Consider the following 18,865-nt stretch of genomic DNA (forward strand, 5'->3'; position numbering starts at 1 on the left):
GGGATATTGGCAAATGCAACACAAGCAGTTACGAGAAGTGCTTGCACATTGGGGCTTGCCTGCTTACCTCTCCTGGAACCCTGCTGCCCCGGGAACAAGGCTGGGCTAACCCCGGGAGCTACAAGCCTCAGTCACCCCCGTTTCCCCAGGCGACCCACCTGCAACTGCAGACGGTGGTGTAGGCAGCCAAGATCAGCCATGCCTGGGCCAGACCAGAACTGTCTAGCTCAACTGCTAACGTACAGAATCGTGAATAAGTGTTATCTTGAGCCACTAAGCGTATTACACAGTAAAAGCTAACGGACACAAATACTACACCAGAGAGTGTGCATTTTGAGAACAAGGGGCATAACTTATTCAGTCTTTGTATTGCCTTTTCCTAAACACACAGTAACTATCTAATATATATTTACTGAATTGGGTAGAGTTGGTTGTTCATAAAGACTGAGATGAAGCCACTTTCTCAAGGTGACTTAGTAAATTAGGAGGGATTCCAGAGCACCGACGCTGGGCCTCTGTTTTCTTATAAAATGGGCTTCAGAATACCTACTGTGTTGTGCTACTGTGGTTACTGGAGATCCTGTGTGCCCCGGAGATAAGGCTTGATACTTGCCTGTGGCTGGGGCAGAGGCCAGCTGAAAGGTGCAGAGTGCACCAGCAAGCCCGATACTGAGCACATTTCCATGGTCAGAGTAATTGCCAGGCATTGGGCAAGTGGATTCCGGCTTCCAGTGGCCAGATTTCTCTGCCGCCTGCCGTGGCCATGTGGCTGGAAGCCTTGTCTCTCCCTGTGTGAGGGGCCAGGCCACAACTCCCAGTAAGTAGCTCCTTTCCTGGCTTGTAAAATAAGGTGTGGCTGACTGGGGCCTCCCTAAGAACGCCCGCAGCCGCCGGAACCAAGGGCTGCAACTCCTGCCCGAGCCCCATCCAACCAGGAGGGACTGAACTGCTCACAGGGTCACGGAGCCATAAAACAAACCACCTTTTTTTCTGAATTTGTCTAATGCAGAAAGGTGGAAAAGCAGCCATGGGATTGGGAAATAGGAGGAAGCAAAAACAAACCTGATGTGAGCTGGGGTGCAGGGTGAGGGAGCTTCGTGGCATGCACGTCACATGGTCAAGCCACAGATGGAGGGAATTACAGAAAAAATTTCCAAGTGAAAAAAACATGACATATACTGAGTTACAGAATGCACAGAAGAATTATACAAAGAACCCAAGACATTTGAAAAAAACATTTTTGTCCCATTAAGACTTCCTATGCTTTTCTAATAGCACCTAAAATGACTTCTTTCTAGGACCTAGGATAAAACTTTCTGTGTTAGAGATGTATTGGGGTGTAAATAATGGATACATATTATCATTTACTACAAACAGTAAAGAAAACATTCTGCTTTTTTGACAATGCTTGTAAAAACATTGATTTTTATCCAGTTATCCCCCCAGATATTCAAGGAGAAGATTCAACGTACACTGCTATGCTTTTACTAGAACTTTCTAGCCTTCATGTTGAGATGTGGAACATTAAAGTCACCAACGAGTAAACAAAACAATTAGCAGATGACATTTTCAACCAATTTTTTTGTATTTATTATTGTGCTTCTCTACAACTAATGATTCTTGTGGTTGCACATGGTATGCCTGCTTATTTACCTACATAAACACAGCCTAGCATTCCCAGAGGGGAGGCCCACAAACAGTGCGGCACATGTGACCTCCACCAGGCATTCGATATGGGTATGAGCCATCTTTGCCTGCGCCCCTTAGGATGCTCTTATGTGGGCGTCACATTCTTCTAAGAGGAGGATCAAGTCTTCAATCAGGCTGTGCTCTCTGCCGTGTGTCACTCTCATAATGTCAAAAGCCTATTGGAAAAAGAAAGGAGATCATGTTAGAGTAGACAGGTTTCAACAGGATGCCTGGAGACCCACAAAACGGGAGTCATGGCCAGCTCTTGGGGGCAGCGGTTAGAGACCTGTCGGCACCACTCCAAAACAAAGCCACAAGAAGCCGGATCTAACCAGATAGGCCCAAGACAAAGAAGGCTGGAAACCCTGAGTAAGGGAGAAAAGGCATGAAATCCTGTTCCCAAGAAATCCCCTCCTCAAGTAAAAAGTATTCCACCCTCTAGTTAACAACGGTCAATAAAGATGGAGACCCAAACTCCGGGGCATGCAGCTCTCTCTTGAGCTCACTTGCACTCACATCTTGAGAGCAAACACTCCCTTTAACAAACTTTCCTACTTGCACCTCTCAACCACTGTGTCTGGTATATCCTTGAATTCTTTCTTGTGATGAGACCCATAGCCTTTGGCAACACCGTGCGGATGGGCCGGGTGGAGGCCTCAGGGCTCGGTGTCTCCCCAGTCCACCCGATAGCATCTTGATCCAAAAGTAGGTGGGCCCCTGCCTGCTCATCTCTTTCCCACGATACTTGGGTGTGGAGAACCCGTGGTCTGCAGCGTGAGCAGTACTGTGATTCTCCAAGCCACACAGTAAGGGGCAGGGTGAATTTTACATGTGTTTGTAGACGGCACACTCCCAATGAGTAGGGCCAGGTGTGGTGTCCAACAATGATCTTCAGGGCTTGTTAGTGCAGGGGGTTGTGGGTGGTTAGGTTTAAGAATAAAAACTAAAAATAATTAAGTGGTATTAAAGATGAGATTCTATGCTGCCATCACCTTAAAATTTCAGTTTTGCATGCTGCATTCAGTTCTCATCTATACACGCTGGGCTTATGATGTACACATATTTTTGTATTCTTTTCATGTCATATTACAGTGTCAGCATTTGGACAATCGCTTCTTTCACTCCCCATGTTCAATTCAGCCTCCATAATATTTCTGAAATCTGGGTGGGCTTGTGACCACCTCAGTGAGAACAGTATAAGGAACGCTATTGACTTCCAGGGCTAGGTTAAAGAGGCCGTGCAGCCTCTGCCTCGTTCACCAGTGTGTTTGCTCCTGGGGCCGTGAGTCGCCATGCTGTGAGGAGGCCCACGGAGAGGCCATGTGCACGTGCTCTGGTAGACGGTCCTCATCGAGCCCATCTTTCGGGTCCTCCGGGCCTAGACACCAGAAATTGGCATAAAGAAGTGTTCAGGGGTGCCTGGCAGGCTCAGCTGGAAGAGCATGCAACTCTTGGTCTCAGGGTCGTGAGTTTGAGCCCCAGGTTGGGTGGAAGCATCCAGGTGACTCCAGCCGCTAGCCAGAACACATCCAGGTTCCCGTCTTCCTTGCTGAAACCCCAGACGTTGAAGGAAAAGGGCCAGCTGCTCCTGTTGTCATCTGTTTGAGTTCCTGACCCACAGAATCTGTGATCATGGTAAAGTTGTGGTTGGAGCTTTGGAATAGTTTTGGAATATTTGCTCAGCTTTGGAATGGTTTGTTACAGAGCAATGATATTTGTGCAGTAAATAAATTAGAAACCCTGTCCTCGTGCACCACCCGGTAGGGGGCTGGCAGGAAAGGGGAGGGGGGCACAGGTCCATTGTACTGAATGTGGACGTGTCTTCACACAGGCTCTCAGCCTTGGTTGCAAAGTATTATCAACCAGGGAGCCTCACAAGAGACCCTAACGCCCAGACCCCACACACAGGATTAACCAAAACCTGGCCTCTGTGGGGGAGGGTGAGGCTGGGGGTTCAGGGGATTCTGATGTGCCCTTGGGGTTGAGAATGACATACAGTGCGCTCTTAACAAACACTAGCAACGTTTTATTATTCAATGTTAATTTATAGCCAGCATAATTACCATTTTAATGGTTGTGTGCAATTAATTCTATCATGTTTACAGACCATCAGTCACTAAGCTACTCTTGGAAATTCAGATCACTTTCAATTTTTGACAAAAAAATGATATGATACAGATCTTCCAACTCAGGACACTTTTTGCCTTTGCTGAATATTTGCTTAAGATCAATTCCTAGGGATTCCTGGGTAGGAAGACCTTTGCAGCTAGAGACATAAAAACTGGAAGCAAAGTGGTCGCATCCTCAGACCCCTTCGTTCTGTGGGGGAGGAAACCTAGACCCGGAGAAGCAAAGCGGCCAGGCCCGGAAATGCTTTCAGCCTGTGTTCCTGGCTTCTCATTCCAGCCTCTTTAAAAATGTCCCCTGCACAGTAATAAAGGAAAACAGGCAGGCAGAACGGTCTGGATGTAGCTGCTGGGAGAGAGAGGAAAGAGACAGCAAGAGGAGGACCCGCCAGCTTGGGCTCTGGTCTCCAGCCTGAAGGAGAGCAGTGCTCATCACGGAGTCCAGACACGACCCTGCCGACAGGCAGTCCCGTCACCCGGTGACATCCCAGCTGGGAAACCCAGAAGGTTCTGATTAACTTGAGTGGGTCTGGCCTTGGGGGGGAGGGTGGTGGAGGCAGCCCCACCTTGCCGGCAGCCAAGCTCTGTGAGATCCCTCCGGACGGAGGATCAAAAACAAATGTTTGAAACCATTCTGGGAACAAAGGTGTCCCATTTCATCCCCCTCCCCTCCCCCCACTGGGGCTCCTCTCTGGGTCCTCAGTCAGTCTAGACACCTTAAGGTCTGAGGTGGAAAGCGGCCTGAAAGCAGGACTGCAATGAGAGATCACAGAGATTCTTCGAGTCTTTGACGGGAAAGCCTCTTACTTGAAAGCTCTGGGATGTTCTCGTCCCTTCTACTTGGTGGAGGAAGGTGAGTGGGCCAGAAGCACTGCCTGAACACCTCTCTGCTTAAAGGGAAATGACCCTCTGCCCTGCCCCACTAACATGTGGTCCAGAGAAAGGTCAGGCCTAACCTGGGACGGCTCACTTCCTTCCTGGCGCCTCATGGAGGCCCTCTGCCGGACGAGGCCCTGGCCTTATTGCCCAGGAGGATGCCCCGATGGGCTGTGCGTCAGCCAGAGACAACTCTGGCTAAATGACAAATGTCATCTTCGTATTCCTCTGACAAGGTGAGGTTGATGTGCATGTCTTCACACACTATGGGCTGCAATCTTCCCTCCTTTCTGCCTTTCCTCCAGCCATCATTTGCACTTTCTTCCCCCTTCCAGCTTTAGAAATAAGGTCTGTTCCTCAAGAGCTAAGGTTAATTGTGGCTGATCCAGAGTCTTCCTGTTCATGAGAGGGACAGACCTGCTTAGGACGCGTGCCCAAGCGCCAGTAGGAGGCTTGCAGCCGTCCTGGAATCACAGAGCCCCAGGAAGGAAGGGGAAGCTGCCTGGCTTTCTCCAGGCCTCACTGCCACACCTCTGTGCCTGCTTCCTTACGGAAGGGCCGTGAGGACCCTCTGGTCCAGTCACGTCGTGGCCTGACTCGTGGGCGCAGGGTGGGCGCCGGCTCTCAGGACGCGAGCCGGTGTTCATTCCATGGCTGCATTGTGCAGCCTCCACCTGAAGCCAGTCTTCATGACCGAGGGGGGGACCAGAGGTTCCCCTGTACCCAGACATGGCTTCTGAGACATCTAGAGGGATCTCCCAGTCAAGATGCTCTTGGTGGTGCTCTGTGTTCTCTTATTTGGTGGTGAATGCAGCAAGGGAAGCAAAGGCAGGGGCAGGGGGCAACCCCCGGACATTATGTACAAGATTTGAGACACTAAGATTAGAAGATTTTGTCCACGGGGGGCTGGAAGCAGAGAGTGAACGGGTATAGCTGGGGCACTGGACCGACTGGAAGACACTGAAAGAGCGTCTGCATCATTTGTCTAGAAGGTGAAACTGAGTAGAAGTACAATAAACAAGTAGGCGTTACAATTTATGAGGGACGGCTGGAGTGGAAGAGAACCAGAGAAAAAGGAAAGAAAGAAATAGCATTCAGTATGTGCAAAGTATGTCAGAGCCCGCCCTCTGTATTTGTGTGAAGGACCGGTCACTCTGGGTGGACAGGGAGTGAGTGGGGACTCAGACCTGGTGATAGAAGAGATCTGGTCCTCGTCTTGGGCGTCAGCCCTCATTGACATAAGACAGGAGCACCGTGTGGCTGTGGGCCCAGATCTCTACGGGGGCCACAAACCTTCAGCACAGTGGGCGAGGGGGGCTTTGCCTTCCCAAATAAAGTTACAGTAAATCCGTGACAGACCGGAGCAGCCGTTTCCTGTAGCTCTGTGTGTCCCCTCAGCCCCTCCCACACATGCGCACATCAGACAGAAAGGACAATTTTAGTTTAATTTCCTGCAGCAGTATATAAAACAGATTAAGGAAATATAAAATTGGAGCCGGCTTGTGCTGGGAAAAGCTTATCTCTTTCCATTAAATTTTATTTTTATAATAGTAGCATTTAAAAAGAGCCTCCACATCATCTTCCACAGAGGACTCGTTTGGAGCCTCCAAGGGGGGCTGCTGGGCCATGTACGGACTCTAAATGTCACACGAGAAATGGCAGCACTGATTGTCTGCCACAGGACATGCGTGGTTCATTCAGGAATAAAGGCAGGGGCCCAGGACTGATTTAAATCTCATCACGTCTTTTTTTTTTTTTTGAGTAATTTTAAAATTGTGGTCTTATATTAAATAGGTTGAATCAAATTATGATTTAAAGTTGCAAACAATAGCTTTCTTATTAATTTTTAATACAAATATATTAAGCTTATCAAGGATCTCATATACTCTCTACCAGGAGCCTGAGGGAATCCGATAAATGACTTCCCCAAGCATGATTTAAATATGGATTTAAAATCAGAGGGAGGGGCTCCTGGGTGGCTCAATGGGTTAAGCGTCCGGCTCTTGACTTTGGCTCAGGTCGTGATCTCCCTGTTTATGAGTTCGAGCCCCACATCCTGCTTGGGATTCTCCCTCCCTCCTTCCCTCTCTGTCAGGATAAGTAAACGAAAAAAATCAGAGGGAAAAGAAATGTGTGCCTGATAAGAAGCTCCGGAATCCCATCACATCACACCCAGCGTACAGGATGTGTGTATGTAGGTTTTTCTCTAGCAAGTCAGTGGTTCTTACGAGATTCATAAATAACGTGAGCAAAGAGGTTAGCAGGTTAAGGAACAGGAGCAAGAGAACCACGAGCTCCGAATCAGCCACGTCGGGGCTTACATTTGGGGTGTAGGCGGGAGTGGGAGGTGCATTCAGCTTTCTCTGGCTGTGCCTGAATAGCTCATAGCTGTGTGGGGTAGACAGGGGGGTCCGGGGCTTGTTTGGGGTGTAGGTGGGAGTGGGAGGTGCATTCAGCTTTCTCTGGCTGTGCCTGAATAGCTCATAGCTGTGTGGGGTAGACAGGGGGGTCCGGGGCTCGTGGCCTGTGCTAAAGGGATCCTCAAAACGTAAGATGCTTCAACAGAATGAAATGAGAAGGGAAACAAACAATATGGTGTAATGCAAAAAATTTACATCTAAATAACAAATGATTACTGAGGGGGAAGAAGTCTGTTTTCTTCCAGCCTGCTTGCAGCTAACAGGGCACTAACAAAGCAGTTAGTCTAGCCCAGGGTAGGGGGATCAGCAGCTCGGAGAGCGAGGTTACGGGACAGAAACAGGCTCACTGAAGGACAGCCCAGCCGAGGGCGACCGCAGGGGAGCTCCGAGAAGTCAAGTTAGATGCTAACAAAATCCTTCCAAGGAGTAAGTGGAAGGGAATGGAAACAGATTAGAGACAGGAGAAAGCAGGAGAGCAGCACCGCGAGGGGACCCCAGGACTCTCCTGCGGCAGCAGTCACAAGGATTTCAGCAGGGCCCGGTGATGAAAGCCTAAACCAAATCTGTGTTGGGCTAAGGGGATCCCTTTCCTGGAGGAGGCTGGCCTAATGGAATCTGTAGCAAATTTCTGTTTCTGAAGCGGCACTCATTTCTGCTCCAGAGTCGGCCTTTGAAACCCAAAAGGGTTTCAAGCCCTTTCGTTCTATTGTTTCCAGAGTCTCTGAGAAAGAATATGTAGGGGTGCTAGCCTAAAGAGAACATCAGCTTCGGAAGGCAGAGAGCTTCCCTTTCCCCTCTCTGGGTTCCCTGAGCCAGGAGAAAACTCAGGAAAGGAGGCTTTCTGCAGGATGAAACTGGCCCGCTCCTGTTCCTAGATCCCCAGGTCCTATGAGCTGGCAAAGAAATGGATATGTGGCCTGTGTGATCTGGTACTTTGTAATACGGAGACATAGATAGATAGGTAATTCGATAGATAGCTAATATCCTAGCTTCTCACAGAGATTCTAAAACCCTTTGGAATTTCCTAAGTGCTGAAAGCAATAAAGGGGTCTCATGTTAACAAGGTGACTTTCAGAAAGCGCCTAAGGATGGGGGCTGGTTGCCAGGAGAACCAAGCGCGTGACTGACCTTTAGGAGAAGGGAGAGGTTGGAGGCTGAATCACTTGCCAACAGCCAGCGATTTAATCAATCATACCTAGGTAATGAAGTCTCTGTAAAAACCGCTATAAAGGATGGGGTTTGAAGAGCTTCCGCATTGGTGAACACGTGGAGATTTGGGGAGAGTGGTGAGCTCTGAGAGCACAGAAACTCTGGGCCGCTTCCCCAGACCCTGCCCTATGCCTCTCTTCTGTCCGGTTTATCCTGATTTATAGCATTCTACAATACACTGGCGAGCAAACTGTTCCTCTGAGTTCCGTGAGCCACCCTAGCAGATCAGTTGAACCTAAGGAGAGGGGGTCCTTGGAGTCTCCAGTGTGTATAGCTGGTCAGTCAGAAGCTCAGGTGACAACCTGGCGTGCCCTCTGCATCTGCAGTAGAGGGTGGCCCTGTGGGGCTGAGCCCCTAACCTGTGGGATCCGGTGTTGTCTCTGGGTAGATGGTGTCAGAATTGAACTGAACTTAGGACACTCAGCTGGTGTGGGAAAACCCTTGCCACACACTGGGATTGGGTGATCAGACCCTCACTCTGCCAGTAGGTGGTCAGGAAAGGTCCAGACAAGATCTGGTCCACTAGCCCTAGACACACTACATATGCACACTAGCCAAAGGGACAGGACCAGGGTGGGACTTTTAAAGATCTCAGTTCATTAAAAAAAATCTATTCATTCAAGTACGTGTTGAACAGAACTTGCTGTGACTGGGGCATGTGTGTCTATGTTAGGCAGCACCAGGAGATACACAAGGTAAAGTCGGGGCCCCTTGTGGAATCCTACACAACTTGGGGAAACAGAACATGTCCCTGTGGAATGCTGGGGAGCAGTTACATGACATAATTGTCAGCAATGGAAACGCCGTATTATCCCAAGCTACAAACATCAGTGCTGAAGGGACGGCAGGAATAGCGGCGGGAACGATCGGCACGAGGGTTCCTATAACCATAAACATCCTTGATCGTCTCAAAATACATGGGACTTGGCAGAACAGTCTCACATACTACCTCATTTACTTCTCAGAACCACTCTGTGGGGTAGGTATTATCCCCATTTTAAAACTAAGAAAGCTAGATTCGGAGCGATTAAGAGACTCGCGTCAAGGCACGGGACTGCCACGTGAACCTCCTCCCTCGAAAGCTGAGCGCTCTCGACCAGGCTACACTGCCAGGCACACGTCTATCTGCATTCTGGTTGACGATAAAACCTGGTGAGACGCTCAGTGACTTCCAGAGCCAAACGGGAAGTCTGGGGTCAGGCCATGGTGTAACGCAGGCCTCGGGGCAGACTTGCTGATCCTGCTCCGAGAATCTCCTTCGTAGCTCTCAGGGTCCTTGCAGGGGTTCACCTTTGGTACCAGGGGAAGGAGATGCGAAATAAGACCGTTAACAGAGGAAGCTTCTGGAGGTGAGGTTAACATCGCGAGAACGTGAGGAAGGCAGTATGGAATGGGGGCCTGAGGGATACAGAAGGGCAGAAAGTGTGAGATGGGTGGGGATGGCCACAGCAGCCACCCAGCCCATGTGACCCCGGAAATCGACATGTAAATGTCTGCTTGGGCTCCTGTGTCTGCAGCCGAGGGTATCAGAGGTCCCCTTCCAGAGTTCTGCACACACAGGCAACATCAAGCCTCACTCGATGAATGAAGCGCTCCAAACTGCCCCCTGGGGCTGGCATCGGGGGCTCGCAGATCGGAAGGGGTTTGTGCACACGGGGTCTTACTAGAGAGTCCCATCTATTGCACTGGGCCAGTGTAGGAGAAAAGAGAGCCTTGGACTCCAGCCTGGACTTAGTGACCTGTTTGTTTACACGTTTGCCCCCTCCCCTAAATTGGAAGGACAACGCTGGGCCTTACTCAGATTCATACAAGAATTCCATCAATCTCCTGGTTGAAGAACCTAGAGCGGGCTCCACGTCAGTATGACTCTAGACAGGCTCCTGCATGCCTCCGTGCCAGGACTCCTTTGTTTCTCTTCTTTTTCTTTCTTTTTAAATATTTATTTTTGGAAGAGTGTAAGTGGGGAGGGGCAGAGGATTGGAACCGGGCTCTGCACTGACAGGCTGACGGCACAGAGCCCAAGGTGGGGCTTGAACTCATGAACCCAACCGCGAGATCATGACCTGAGCTGATGTCAGACGCTCAACGGACTGTTCAGAAGCCATGGTTTGGGGGAGAGGAGCTCTCTGCTGGGGTGGAAAGGCCAGGACCAGACAGCCAGCAGCACAGGAGCCTCATCAAGAGGGTGAAAATAAACCTCACCCTTTCCTGTCTTCCAACACAGACCCAGTTCTCCCATGTACTTTCTCGGCACTTACTGCCACCATCGTGCTGACCTCTCTCCCTCCACCCCCCCTTCTCCAACAGGGAATCCCTCCTAAGTTCCAAGTACCTTGTCTGCCCCTGAACTGGTTACAGAGGTAACTGCAAAGACCTCACGGTCACCTGGGCATCAGGTATTTTGTTTACAGGATACCTCATTTTAGTGCTTTACTGTGCCTCTCGGGTGCCGTGGTGGTGTTTTTTTAACTGAGGGTCTGTGGCCATGCTGTGAAGCAAGTCTGTGGGTGCCCGTCTTCCGAGAGCATTTGCTCACTTCCTGCCTCCGTGTCACATTTTGGTAATTCTCACAGTATTTCAACTTTTCCATTATTATTGCATTTGGTATGTGATCTGTGATCAGACATCTCTGATGTCACCATTGTGTAATTGATTTGGGGCCCCACAAACCATGCCCATATAAGACACATATAATATGTATATAATAAATATTGTGTGCTCTGCTCCACCAACTGGCTGCCCCCACCCCAGCCTCCCTGTTCCCTGAGACAGGGAATTAGGCCATATTATATTGAATATACTGATTAATAGTCCTACAGTGGCCTCTGTGTGTTCAGGTGAATGGAAGAGTTATACATCTCTCACCTTAAAAGCTAGAAATGGTGAAGCTGAGTGAGGAAGGCACGTTGAAGCTGATAGAAAGCCAGGCCTCGTGCACCAAGCAGCGAGCCAAGCTGTGGATGCAAAGGGAAAGTTCTGGAAGGAAATTACAACTGCTACTCCAGGGAACACACGAATGACAAGACAGCGAAACAGCTGTACCGCCGACGTGGACAAAGCGTCCGCGGTCTGGACGGAAGAGCCAACAGCCACGACATTCCCTTAAGCCACAGCCTGACCCAGAGCAGGGCCCTGGCTCCCTTCAAGTCTGTGAAGGCTCAGAGAGGGGAGGAAGCCTCAGAAGAGAAGTCTGAGCTGGCAGAGGCTGGGTCACGAGGTTTAAGGGAAGAAGCCGTCTCCGTAAAAGTACAGGGTGAGGAAGCAAGTCCGATGGAGAAGCTGCAGAAAGTTCTCCAGAAGGTCTAGTTGAGAGAATTGATGAGGGGGCTACACTCAACCACAGATCTCAGTGTAGACAAAACAGCCTTGCATTGGAAGACACCATCTAGGACTTTCATGGCTGGAGAGGAGTCTGTGCCTGGCTTCAAAGCCTCAAAGGACAGGCTGACTCTTGTGAGGGGCTAATGCAGCTGGTGACTTGAAATTCTGACCTACTACTTAGAAAAAAAAGATTCCTTTCAAAACATGACTGCTCATTGACAATGTACCTGGGCACCCAAGAGCGCTGATGGAGACGGACAATGAGATTAGTGCTGTTTCATGTCTGTTAACACAACATCCATTCTGTAGCCCAAGGATCAAATAGTGAATTTCCTTTCAAGTCTTATTACGGAAGAAATACATTTCATTAGGCTACAGCTGCCACAGATAGTGATTCTTCTGATGGATCTGGGCAGAGTAAATCAAACACCTTCTGGAAAGGATTCACCTTTCTATTTCATCTATTCTAGATGCCACTAGGAACATTTGTGATCTGTGGGAAGAAATCAAAGTACCAGCATTCACAGGGGTTTGGAAGAAGTTGGTTCCAGCCCTCAAGATGCCCCTTCAAGACGTCAGGGGAGGGAGTCCCTGCAGCTGTGGTGGAAACAGCAAGGGAACCGGGGTCAGAAGTGGGGGCTGCAGACGGGACCGAAGGCCTGCGATCTCCTCGTCAAACCTGATCGGATGCGCACACGGTTTCTGGAGGCGGAAGGTCCTCCCGGTGAAGACGCCGGGAAGACCGGTGAAATGACAACGGAGGATTCGGAACAGGACATCAGCTGAGCCGATAAGGCAGCGGCAGGGTCTGAGGCAGGACTCCAGTCCCGAAAGAAGTTCCGCCAGGGGTCAGATGCGATCAGGCTGCGTCGCGTGTTCCGGAGAATTCGCTCATGGAGGCAAGAGTCCAGTGATGAGGCGAACTTGTCTTATTTTCAGAAACTGCCCCAACCCCAACCTTCAGCCCCACCACCCCGACCAGTCAGCAGCCACCAACAGGGAGGCAAGACCCTCCAGCAGCAGGCAAATCACGACTCACTGGAAGCTCAGATGGTTAGCAGTGTTTAGCAATAAAGTATTTTTAAATAAGGTATGTATATATATTTAGACATAATGCTGTTGTATTCCTCATACACTATAGTATCATGTAAACATAACTTTTATATACACTGGGTAACAGTCCCCTGGACCCTCTTTATTGCAATATTGGCTTTACTGTGGTGGTTTGGAAGTAGGCCCGCGGTGCGTCCGAGATGTGCCTGTACCGTGGGGTGAACACTCTGGCTGGCAGGGTCGGCATGTGGAGAGGAGCACATGGTGAAAACCAGGTTGCAGCTGGGCCAGCCCAGGGAGTGGTCGGGGGGAGAGGGGGTGGGGGGGGCAGCATTTGAGGCACAGGAATTGTCTTGGTAAAGACCTAAGTGTGACCGGTTCAAGGTGTCCTGGGCAACCCCGGGGGGGCCAAGTGAACTCTGGCCGTATGGAGAGGCAGGGGTGGCTGGAGGGGGTGCAGGCTGCAAAGGTGGACTGCAGACAGGTCGTCCAGAAGCCAGCCTGACAGGGGCTTACGGACAGTGTCCTGTGGGGATTGGGTGGGGAGTCGTGGAGAAGGGTGGGGCCCGAGTGCAGGGGTCCTCTGAAGGCCAGTTTGCACCAGTTGGCAAAAGCCGACCGTTAAACCGTCCTGATTTCTGGGGGCTGATTTTCCGTGGGGAGTCTGAATCAGCCACGGTAGGCACATTTCTACACGAAAAGGGGCGAGCAGCGCAAATCACGTGTTTTCGGAGCTGGCTGTGAAACACGTACGGGCACGTGCCTACGTGCACTCGGCAAGTGGCCCAGCGCGCCGCACCACCAGGCTTCCCTCTCCGCGTGCACACTCACCAGCCTCAGGTTCTTCATGGCCTGCGGGAACATGCCCTGGTGCAGCTGCAGCTTGCCGACCTTCATGACCTGCACGCCTCTGACCGGGTGGCTTCCTGGGAAGAAGATCCTGGAAGAGAGAGAAGGGCACACGGCGTGAGTAGCTCTCCCCTTTGCAGCCAGCATGCCATCAGGAGCCCAGGAGAGGGCGGCCGACCCTGGCTGGACACACTGGGGCCACCGAGAAAGTCAGCTGTGCGGGCAGGTGGAGGGTGCGGGGCTGGGGGAACAGACTCCCGGGATGACGGGGCTGGAATGTCGAATAAACGCTGCAGAAGAGACACAAGGTGGCACCTGTGCGTTTCCAGCTGGGCAGGGGTGGGGGGTGGAGAGACCAGGGGCGATCTCACAGTCCACCTCTCAGGACGCTGCAGCACCTGGAACATTGGAGCAGAAGATGGCCGCTTGGTTCAAGCTGAGTCAACGAACGTTCACGGCTCCCCACAGAGATGCTCCCGTGCCCTCCTTTTCCCTGCAGAGCCCTTGGAATCCCAGTCATAAGGTTCGTCACGGACCTGTGTATTTATCACCTCACTGGATGACAGAGCTGGATCGCGGGGGCCCCATCTGCGTTTGCCACAATGTCCTGCCAGACGACCTCCATACACACTGACCTCTTTGCCGCATAAAAGAAGAGGGTGTGTGGCAGGCTGAAGAATGGAACCTCAGGGCTACGTTCCAGACCTCGTACTAGGTCAGTATGATTCAGCAGTTTATTGTATCAATAAAACGTGCTCACCATTTCTGCATGCCGCACACCCCCCCATCCTCTATCCTTAGAGTCTACTGAACCCCTGCTGTATGTACAGGCCTGTTCCTGGAGATGGGGGCTGTACAGGTCTGAGCTGTTCCACCAAGGCCCAATAATCCCAGCAGACAAAGATTCCTACCACAGTTACAAAATATCACAGGAGAGGGCGAGATTTAGTGCCAGGATGAGGCCTACCTGAGTACATGGCAATGCTCAGCTCAAGGTGGCTGAACTGAATTGAGAGAATAATACGGTAGTTATGAAGAGAGACTGGTGGATGACGGTTGGTTGGACCAGGAAGGTTTCCCAGAGGAAGGAGACAGGATGTAAACCGGCTCCCAAGGATTTGGGCAAGCTTGGCTGGGTCCGGAGAAAGGAGGCACATTCTGACCCTTAGCAGAAGCGAGGGCGCACTCCCAATGCTGCTCGTCCAGAGACCATGGATTCTGCCCTGAGGGCCATGACTCACATAGGGCTTTCCCTGTGCCAAGCACTATGTAACCACTTTTTGCTTGTGAACTCATGGAACCCACGTTTAAGCTCTACTGTGTAACAGAGATGAGCTACATTTACCAGGAGACACAGATACTCTCTGATAGGTGTGCACATGTCTACAAACCATCCCTCCTCCCTGAACCTCAACTCTTCCCCACATTAAATGTCACACAAACTCCTCTCATTCATGCTCTTAAAAAAGCATAAAGCAGTACCTGAGAGGGAGATATTTAAATCAACAGAAGGCCAGCCATGCTTCATTTAAAGAACCGCGAAGGGAGGGAAGGAGAAAAACAAAGGAGACACCTGGGTCTTGGATTTTTCTTTACCTCTTGAGGACGCCCGGACATCAACCACTTCACCTCTCACCCCCTACAAAAGGAACATCAGTATCTACTTGTGCGGAAAAGATTTTAAGATCCCCAGACAAAAAGGCTTATGCACAGGACACCATTATCAGAAGGTGACTGCCCTGGACACTTTCCTCAAAAACACACCTGGACTTGGGATTTTATTTTATTGCTATGAATGTGGACTAATTAAATTCAGAAGCCAAAAAGTAATTTTAGACTAAAAATCATTCCACTAAGTGGATGTCTGTCATGTCTGTTAGGAGAAGGAAAGAAATCTTTGGTTCCGTGATGGTAGAGAAAGTGGTCCACAATTACGCCACGACAGGTACCTGCTCTGGTTGCTTAAAGGTATTAAAAAACAAAGAAAAGTTTCATCTGGAGAAGATGAGGAGAACGGGACTATGAGGGGACTTTCACGTGGCAGTGTGGGGGCCAAAGCAGGAGTCTGAGCGGGAGAGGGAAGGAACGGGGTGCCCGTGAGATGCCACATTCTATGCCACATCCAAGGGCGGTCCCTGCCCTGGTGGGGACACTGGCCAGTTGCAGAAATAAGGCCAGTAAAGTCATGACACAGGAGTATGAGAGCTGCCTTGGCACAGACACGGGATTCCAGAAGCGGCGGGGCCCTCGGTGACCAGGGTGCGGCTTGAGCTGGTCCAGATGGGAAGGCGTGACAGGCTCCCGGGACAGGCACGCGGGGCATGGGGAGACACGGGCAGCCTGGGAGATGCCAAATACAAAGGGCCAGTGAGCGCACCGGTCTGGCCAGGCTGTGCAGAGACAGAAATGCAAAGCCAGGAAGTTCGGCCTTCAGCTTGTTGCCAGCTGGGCACGACCCAGCGGGGCCAGGAGTATTTCACCAGGACGGAAAACAAAACTGGACGAGAGACACTAGAGGCAGCCGGACCTGAGGTGGGACCACGTGAGGGGGACAGAAAAGAAAGCTCTGACACGGCTGGCGCAGCAGGGCTTGGGGGCTCGCCGGGTGTGCAGGGCTGCGGCGGACCACGACACAACAGAAATGCCGCGGGGGAAACACAAAGTGTATCCACGGTAACAAAATCCACAGGCATTCTACTTGTCTGGCCTTAGGAATGCCCTCTTCCGAAGTACACGCTAGCGATCACACGCTCCAGGATGCTGGGCCCAGAACGGAAAAACCGCCTTTGGGGTTGCCGTAGCGAGTGGGTGCATAGGCAGGAACGTGTTTAAACGAGCAGACAACCGCGACAGCACGCGAACCAGCTTCACTCAGACCCACGAGCACCAAGGTTTTGCTGCCATATTTTGCGCAGAGGCCAAGAGTCAGGAAACTGAAAGGTCTCGAGTTAAAAGGCTGCAGAGAAGACCTAGGGGCAGGACCTGTGTTCCTGGTCTCGCCGAGGTTTTCCTACGTATTGTGATTACCAACTACGCTGTTCCACGACAGGTAGCAGTTCTGGTGTCGAAAGCAGGAGAAAAGATTTACTGCTCAGGATGATTTTTTTTTGTTTTAGAACTGATGCAAAAGACATTACCGGATTTAAAAGAAGAGCTTAACTATATTTCAGAGTAATCAAATAGTTCTAGTGTATGATTTTGGGCTGATAAATGTGAAATGGTGGTGGAATAAGAAAAATCATTAGTTTGCAACTCCTGGTAAAATAACTGATGCAGGAAAAACGTATCGCTAGATGAAACCAGGAGGACAAGGAAGGATGGAGAATTTTACAATGGATGGATGACACTGTCACCGTCAGAACCCACTGATCGTCAGCATCATTAAAGTGTAAAAACCAGACACTGCGTGCTGATGCCATGCAGCAGGAATCATTCTGCACTACCTATAAAAGCATCCTTGCCAAAACCAACCAACCCACCAACCAACCAGCCCCGAATTTCATCAAGCCCCTACAGTTAGATTCCGTTTCACAGGAAAAACAAGTGATAGAGGATCAAATAAAGGCAACCAGCTACATCTGAGATATGGGAAATTCTATAGGACCTCGACCCAGAATTTCAGCAGGTCTATGGCATGAAAAGAAAAAGATGGCAGGGAAGGAGAACACTCTAGATTAAAAGATACTCAACAGATACAACAACCAAATGTAATATATAGACCTTGTACATCTGAACTCAAACAAAATAACTATTTAAAAAACCGTTTCTGGGGCTCCTAGGTGGCTTAGTAGGTTAAGCATCTGACTCTTGATTTCGGTCATGGTCTCAGGGTTCATGAGTTCAAGCTCCACGTTGGGTTCCAAACTGACAGTACAGAGTCCACTTGGGATTTTCTCTCTCTCTCTCTCTCTCTCTCTCTGACCCTCTTCCCCACTCTCCCTCTCTCTCAAAATAAGTAAAAAAAAAAAATTTGAGAAAATCTAGGAAATCTGAACACGAAATGACACTGTAAGAAATGGCATGTAAGAAAATGTCCATGTTTTTCCAAGATGCAAACTAAAGTATGAGTGGATGATGTGATATAATGTCCAAGATTTGATTTAAATTTCTTCAGCATAATGTCTCCTTTCAGCAATGGTGGATGAGCTCATTTCAGACCAAAGTCCTTGCTAAAAACAAGAAAAGTTAGACAAAAATTATAAAAAAAAAATTGCTTGAAGGTATCACCCACTGAGGCAGGGGGATCTGGAAGAGTAAAATGGCAAAAAGAACAGAGGCTCAAGAAGGTGATCCTTGTATTTGTTGCTACTTTTCCCTCCACTGAATTGAAACCAGAGGCAAAACAAGCTCCACAGCCGAGCAGGGGTTCAGGCAGTCTCAGGGATATAGACACACAGAAATCGGGGCTCAGGGTGCAACAATCTAAGAATACTGCTAAGCCAGAAACAGGCCAGCCCTCACAAAGACTGAACCAGTTTGAACCCTGATTGGATTAAGGTGATCTGTTCCTACAGACTTCCAGAAGCAAAAGTGAATTCCCTTTGAAGTAAGATGTCATCCTGAACCTAAAATAGTCCCCCCAATTTTTTTTTGACAATGTCCTGCAGTCAGTAAAATTATAACCAGGCATACAAAAAGAAAAGAGCCATCTGAAAACCAAGAGAAAAAAAAACACTGACAATGAAACACAGACCTATAGGTACTCAAATATTTAGGTTCTCATATATAGCCTTTAAAGTAAATGTACAAAGTACGTTTGAGAACATACAATGAAACACAGACCTATAGGTACTCAAATATTTAGGTTCTCATAGACTTTAAAATAAATGTACAAAGTATGTTTGAGAACATAAATAATCAAAAAGAACTTTACCAGAAAATCAGAAAAAAGAAAATCCTTAATGAAATTTCTGGAACTGAAAAATAGAAAACTGGAGTCAAGAACTCAATAGCTTAACATCAGATATGTCACAGCCAAAGAAAGAATTAGTAAACTGGAAGGCAGGTCAAAAGGATATATCCATTGCAAAACACAGAGAGGCAATAAAATGGAAACTAAAGGGCACGGGTCTCACATGTTAACTGGGATTTCTTTCTTTTTTTTTTTTTTTTAAACGTTTATTTATTTTTGGAACAGAGAGAGACAGAGCATGAACGGGGGAGGGGCAGAGAGAGAGGGAGACACAGAATTGGAAACAGGCTCCAGGCTCCGAGCCATCAGCCCAGAGCCCGACGCGGGGCTCGAACTCACGGACCGCGAGATTGTAACCTGGCTGAAGTCGGACGCTTAACCGACTGCGCCACCCAGGCGCCCCTGTTAAC

General features: G+C 49.5%; 1 protein-coding gene across 1 annotated transcript in view; it reads right to left on the bottom strand.

Annotated features, from left to right (window-relative positions):
• Window positions 1–1,563: 1,563 nt before the first annotated feature.
• SMYD3 (SET and MYND domain containing 3) overlaps window positions 1,564–18,865 on the bottom strand; it is a 679,960-nt gene continuing 662,658 nt past the window's right edge. The window contains exons 11-12 of the mRNA XM_047077114.1: window positions 13,526–13,634; window positions 1,564–1,865 (exon numbers count right to left, since the gene is read on the bottom strand). Of these exons, the coding sequence (XP_046933070.1) occupies window positions 1,764–1,865; window positions 13,526–13,634 (211 nt within the window). The 3' untranslated portion in view covers window positions 1,564–1,763. The remainder of the gene's footprint in view (window positions 1,866–13,525; window positions 13,635–18,865) is intronic.

Source organism: Lynx rufus, unplaced genomic scaffold (assembly GCF_022079265.1).
Source record: "Lynx rufus isolate CCGP_SWC_20201006 ecotype Redwood Valley unplaced genomic scaffold, mLynRuf1.p SCAF_15, whole genome shotgun sequence".
NCBI classification, from domain to species: domain Eukaryota; kingdom Metazoa; phylum Chordata; class Mammalia; order Carnivora; family Felidae; genus Lynx; species Lynx rufus.